General features: G+C 54.3%; 1 protein-coding gene across 1 annotated transcript; it reads left to right on the top strand.

The window, feature by feature from the left end:
* The first annotated feature begins 1,119 nt into the window (after positions 1 to 1,119).
* On the top strand, positions 1,120 to 2,176 carry PIGC (phosphatidylinositol glycan anchor biosynthesis class C). The gene has a single exon (XM_082053630.1). The coding sequence runs from the start codon at positions 1,204 to 1,206 to the stop codon at positions 2,080 to 2,082; it is 879 nt and encodes a 292-aa protein (XP_081909756.1). The 5' UTR covers positions 1,120 to 1,203; the 3' UTR covers positions 2,083 to 2,176.
* The last annotated feature ends 4,217 nt before the right edge of the window (positions 2,177 to 6,393 follow it).

The following is a 6,393-nucleotide window of genomic DNA, read 5'->3' as shown; positions in this document are numbered from 1 at the left end:
CCCATTATCCCTTGTCCTACCATTGGTTGTCACTGAGAAGAGCCTGGCTCCATCCTCGTGACACTCACTCTTTATATATTTGTACACATTAATGAGGTCACCCCTCATTCTCCTCTTCTCCAAGCTCAAGAGACCCAGCTCCCTCAGCCTTTCCTCATGCGGGAGATGCTCCACTCCCTTAATCATCTTTGTTGCCCTGCGCTGGACTCTCTCCAGCAGTTCCCTGTCCTTCTGGAACTGAGGGGCCCAGAACTGGACACAATATTCCAGATGTGGTCTCTTCTCCCTTTCTTCTTCCTGCTTTGCTTCTTGAGGGTGCTGGCAGGCTGAGGGAGCAGGGCATGACTGAAAGGTGAGCAGTGCTTGCAGCATCGCACCCACATTCCTCGACATGGGTGCTGGAGCCTGATTTGACCAGAAAAGCAGGTGCCTCACTGGGCCAGGACAGGGAGAGGGGCTTGTGACACAGGCTGGGGTCACCTGCCGAGCAGTGAGGCAGGACACACATAGGGATGTCCAAGCACAGAGAAGAACAGACCAAATCCCACTGACCTGCTGTGCCCTTCTGGATGGCCACTTAAGGGTGGCACGTTGGGGCTGCAGGAGGGTCCCCCAGGAGGACCCTTCACCACGGTGTGTGGGGACAGCTGCTGCCCAGACCACGGCAGGACCCGCATCCCACAGCAGGAGCATCCCTCCTTCCTGTGGGGCTGGCAGTATCTCCCGCAGCTGCCAGCCCAGACGTTTTTGGGAGAAACGAGGCAGCCCCAGCAGCACCTCCGTGCACAAGTCTGACTGCAGGGTAGGGGCTGTGGCACCCAGGATGGCCAGACCCTGGCATGGAGCTGGGGTCTGCCCTCAGCCCCCCAAGAGCTAGCTACAGGGACAGGGGAGGGGGCAGCCCTAGCAGGCCTGACGGTGCCTAGCACTGCTGCTCCTCCTCAACCCCTCGCTTCCACCAGCTTCTGCCTGCTCCGTCCCGTCCCCGTCCCGCTGCGGGGCCCCCGGAGCTGCTGCGAGACCCCCCTGCAGCGCAAACCCGCTCTCCACCCGCCGGTTCCGGGGTGAACAGCGGCCGATCGTCGGCAGGTGGCAGCCCCGAGCGCCCCGGCGTCCCTTGCGCCGGCACCGGGGCCCGGCCGAGGCGGCGGCGCTGGGGCCGCGGGTGCGTGTGCGGCGGCGGAGCAACCCCCGGCCCGGGAGATGGAGCCGGTCCTCGGGCGGCGGTGGCAGAAGGTGCTGTACGAGCGGCAGCCCTTCCCCGATAACTACGTGGACCAGCGGTTCCTGGAAGAGCTGCGGAAGAACGTGCACGCCCGGCGGTACCGGTACTGGGCCGTTGTCTTCCAGTCGGGAGCAGTGGTGCAGCAGCTGTGCAGCGTCTGCATCTTCGTCGTCACCTGGTGGTACATGGACGCCGGGATGCTGAGCCCGCAGGGGCTTTTCGGGGCGGCCCTTGTCACCTCCCTGCTCGGCTACATCCTCTTCGACGCCGTGGACGGCGGGGCCGGGAGGCGGGAGAGTGGGCGGACGCGGTGGGCTGACCTGAAGAGCACGCTGGTGTTCACCGCCTTCACCTACGGCTTCTCGCCGGTGCTGAAGACGCTGACAGAGTCCATCAGCACAGACACCATCTACGCCATGTCATCCCTCATGCTCCTTGGTCACCTCATCTTCTTTGACTACGGTGCCAACGCAGCCATCGTCTCCAGCACGCTGTCCCTCAACATGGCCATTTTTGCCTCAGTGTGCCTGGCCTCCCGCCTGCCTCGCTCCCTCCACGCCTTCGTCATGGTCACTTTTGCCATGCAGATCTTTGCTCTTTGGCCCATGCTGCAGAAGAAGCTGAAAGCCCAGACACCCCAATGCTATGTGGGGGTGACTCTGCTCTTCACACTGGTGGCGCTGGCGGGGCTGGCCACCGTCTCCAGCGTGGGTGCCGTGCTCTTCACATTGCTGCTGCTCGCCATCTCCTGCCTGTGCCCTTACTGCCTCATCCGCCTTCAGCTGCTCAAGGACAACATCCATGGGCCGTGGGATGAGGCTGAAATCAAAGAGGACCTCTCCAGGTTCCTCATGTAGGCCTGGCTGGGGGGGACGTTCTGCTGTAAGCAGTGCAAAGGTCTTTTCTGGGGGACAGCTCTGGGGAGAGGATATCAGCCCAATAAAACCTCTCGCACAGCAGCTAGGACCACATTTGCGTTACCCTCAGCATCTATTTCCACACGTGACCTGCTTAGTTTTGGCCAAGGAAGGAGCTGAACCCCACAGAGCGGCCGGCCCATGCAGCAGCTCGGGGTGCAGGCGAGTGGGACAGTGTGTGCTCTGACCATGCAGACCGATGCCTGCATTTGGGGGTGGGGTACAGGGGGTGCATCCCCTGAGCAGAAGTGCTACTTGGAAACACACATCTGGCTCAGGCGTACCCCACGTGCCCACAGAGGTCCCTCAGGCCCAGGGACCTCCATGTGTGCGATGGGGACTGAGAGCACCTCCCCGGGAGGGCTGCAGGGGACAAGGGCTGTGGGAGGGCGGGTGCAGGCAGGGTGGCTGTGCAGGGCGGTGGGTGTTGCTGGACCGAGCATGAGGGCACCTGGGACAGGTGCGGTGCTTACCCTGCTTACCTGCACCCCACCAGTCGCTGATGCCAGAATAGCCTCACGATGCTGCCAGGCACCATGTTACCCTAAATCCTTTAGGAGAAGTGGGGTGAGGAGGCAAGACACCTTCCTCCCCTCTCCAGCCCCTTCCCAGGGGTGGATCTGGCCTCGCTACAGGGCCAGACCCACAGACCCCAGTGAGCACACCCACCGCTGGGGAGATGCTCAGCTACTGTGACAGTGGCGGGGCACAGTAAGGTCCCGTCTGGTGGATGTCTGTCCAGCAGCAGTCTGTCCGGCACCAGACACGCTGCAACAGAGGGCGCTCATGGCAAAGAAGTCTCGCTGGAGGCTAGGACAAGCTGGCCATGTGCCAGCAGGGCTTCCCTGGTGCCTTCCCTTCCCCTGCTCCCATTTGGGATCATCCTGCTGCATCCCAGCGCTGCTCTGGCTGTCCCAGGGAGCAGAACCCACCAGAGGGGATGCATTTTGCATTACCTGGGTTTTTATGAAACTTTTGGGAAGCCAGTGCTGCAGAAATGAAACTTTCTGCTTGATTTACCCCATCCCTTTGAGTGTTTGCTGCACGCTTCTTGGGCTTTCTCGGAAATGAGCAACCCCCAATGGGGTCCCCAACACCTCCAGTGCTTTGTTATGACTCTTCCCAAGTGTTAAACATTGCTGTTGTTGTCATGGTGACAACTACATCTCATTTTGGTTTTAATTAAAAAAAAACTGGAAAGGTTTAGAGCACATGCTGTAGTCTCACAGGGAGCACAGAGTAGCCAGATGCTCACAGCCAATATGACATTTTTTAGCTTGTCTGAAATACAAGTATTTCTTCACAATGTTTCCAAGAACACTGATCAGCGACCAGGATACCCCATCTCGCTCTAGGCTAATGCCATTGTGACACTGCCATCCAAAGCCGATTCACAGAGTCCATGAGTAGGGCAAGGCTTGAGTCCACACCAAAAGTAAATCAAATCTAGCCTGCCTGGCTCCTGTCCATTTCTGCTGCATCCCATTCCCTCAGGGAGAAATATTTCCTGAAAAAATACTCTCCCAAGTTCAGACTCTCAAAACCAGCTCTGGGTTAGATAAAGTGCAAACATCAACTACCCAGACATAATTCCAGGTAGAGACAGGCACAGACTGCCATGTTCACCTCCACCACAGTTGGTATCCAGTGGATCAACCTATACAGGTCCCGGGACTTTGATGGATGCAGCCAGCTCTGTCTAGGCAGGGTGCAGGATGTGTCCCGTGCAGCTCTTCGCAGGCAGTTTCATCCCTGCCCACAGCCCCGGGTCTCAGCCCAACTCCTCCCTTCACCTCCTCATTAGGCTCAGTCCTTGCTCAGAGATCCCTTAGGGAAAGGCTTAGCCCACACAGATAACCTGCTCTCCCTAACCTGTGAGATGAAAATACAAAGCTCAGTGCACAGCCTGGATGCACAAAGAGACTTTGAAGGAGGGAAAAATGAAAGAGAGCCAGGGAGGAGGAGACACAAAGGCCAGCAGAGTTTCCCTGGGGCTTCTCTGACCTCCTGAGGACACATGCTCTGCAATACTGCTGAAGTTATTTAAGATGCTGAATTATGATGCTATTATGAGTCTTTATACCCAAGGTCAGAATATCCCCTACAGAACAAAACTTCGCAATGACTCTGTGCTCAGTTTGGCAGGCATGCTGGATGCCCTTTGAGCATTCACTACCTGAGTGTCTGCGGCTTCTCTGATGTAGCACACACTGAGACCAAAGAAATAGGTCCTTCTTGGTTTGCATGCAACCAAATCATCATCAAACATCTCTAAAGAGATAAATATTATTTTGCATTACAAGGAAGCACAGTTTCTTTCTCTTAAGTTTCCAAGTCCACTGAGACTGAGTACTTCAGTGGGACATTTTCCTTTGATTTGAAGCTGGCCAAATGTGAGTAATTGTAAACTGGCCGGGGATAAGCCTCACTCCTGGGGGAGCTGCTGACACGTGCCGTCTGGAATCTCCATCTACAGCCTCTGCTGCAGGGAAAGGCAAGTGTCAGCCACCCACACCGTGCTGGCCAGGGGTCGGTGTCCCTCCCCACATGGGTGCCTGAGATCTGGGAATCCTGGAAAGAGGCAAGCTTTATTCTTTGAAGATAAGATCTTTATATCTCTTCAATTCCCACTGTAATCACTAAGCTTTTCTCAGCTCTGCAATGTGAGAGGGAAGAGCAACGAGATATACGATCAGGAAACTGAAACGTGATTTTGGTCCTAACCCATCCATTGCAAAGCAGCTCAGGACACATAACGCCACCAGCTGGTGCAGCACCCTTGGCCTTCTCCACCTACCCGCAGAACGTACAGCATTGCGAGGTACAAACAGCACAGACAAGGTTAAACAGCCTCTTTAAAAAGTCATCCCATGAGTTGATGCTAAAGAATGTGCCAGAGTTTCCCAGCACACCAATACCTTTGTCTTTCTGCTTCGGAGATTTCAGAAGTGGCTACCAGAAACCCAGGAAGTTTGCAGTCCTTTTTCCAACAGTATTTTTTGTCAAACACTTCAGAAGAAGGTAAGGATTTCTGTGAAAGGTTTAACAACATTAAATGCCCCAAGAAAGAAGCTTGTACCTTACAGCCTAATGCATGGAGGTTGCCTGGCAGCTGGGAGGACAGCAGCAGCTCCTGGTTGGAGTGCTGTAGGTACAGCCATGCAACTCAAATATCAGACACCTTTTGTTTGCTGTTGGTTCACCTGTTGGTATCATGCCATTGCATTGAGAGCTTCCCCCAGTGCAGATCAGCTTTTTGAACAACCTGGAAAAAAAGCAGCTTGTGAAATTCAGTCTCTTCTCATTCCCTCTTACCTGAGAGGTGGATCACAGCTGGAACCTCCTTAAGAACCTGCTGGGTACAAATGTTGTTACTTCTGTAGTAGTCCTGAGAATACACAATTCCCAAAGTCTGCTGAAGATTTTTTCCTCAGTACCTGACACAGGAGAGTTCCACAGATGAAATGTAACAGCTGGTCTGAGCTTCCCTCCTCATCCCCTACTCCAGGACAGTTGTGTTCATGGACCGTTAGGAACCTCCATTTCTCCCTTTTTGCAGGGTGCTGGGAAGCTCCTTGCCCATCACTGTGCTCTTTCCAGCTCCAGCAGTTCCTAGTTTAGCACATGCAGTTCAAAGGTCTAACAGGAATGATTATTTATCACCCTCTCCTAAAAATTGCTATCCCTGAGATTTCCACACCCCCCCACCTTTTCTGGTAGTACCATTGCCATTTCTTCGGTTGTCCTCTACCAAAACAAAGTCTAAATGAGAAGAAAGACAAATCTGAGTCTACAGCTCTGATCTTGCACCTGCTTTTAATTTGAGCAAAATCAGTGCCTGGCGTTTCCCAGCACATCCAGGTGGTTCAGCAGCTCTCTAGATATACAAGAAGCCAGCAGGGACCCAAACCAGCTGGAATAGGAGGAATTGCCCAAATTCAGAAAAACTGTGTCAGACCTGTCTTGAAAACGAGCACAGCCTATGTGTTGTCAGGCCCTTTCTAGACACACACACACAACTGCGATCTCCTCCTACTGCCCCCATCCCCTGAGCAGCACTACTCCAGCTCCCTCTCACCCTTGACCACCTTCTACAAAGAAGTGTCTTGTTTGTGCTCCTGAAATGACAGGGTGCAGTCCCAATGCTGTGTTGTACCTCCAGTTTGTATCTATGCAGCTCCCTCTGATTTATCTGCAATGGTTTGTGAGACATCTCTTCTTTGTCTTCATATGAGGAAAAAAAGTCAATAA

Source organism: Streptopelia decaocto, assembly GCF_964273445.1.
Source record: "Streptopelia decaocto genome assembly, chromosome: 5".
NCBI lineage: Eukaryota > Metazoa > Chordata > Aves > Columbiformes > Columbidae > Streptopelia > Streptopelia decaocto.
The sequence above is the reverse complement of the archived record's forward strand: the minus strand, read 5'-3'. Positions and strand labels throughout refer to the sequence as shown.

What these genes read in the sequence shown, in the direction of transcription:
- PIGC (XM_082053630.1), top strand. Translation starts at nt 1,204, where the DNA reads ATGGAGCCGGTCCTCGGGCGGCGGTGGCAGAAGGTGCTGTACGAGCGG.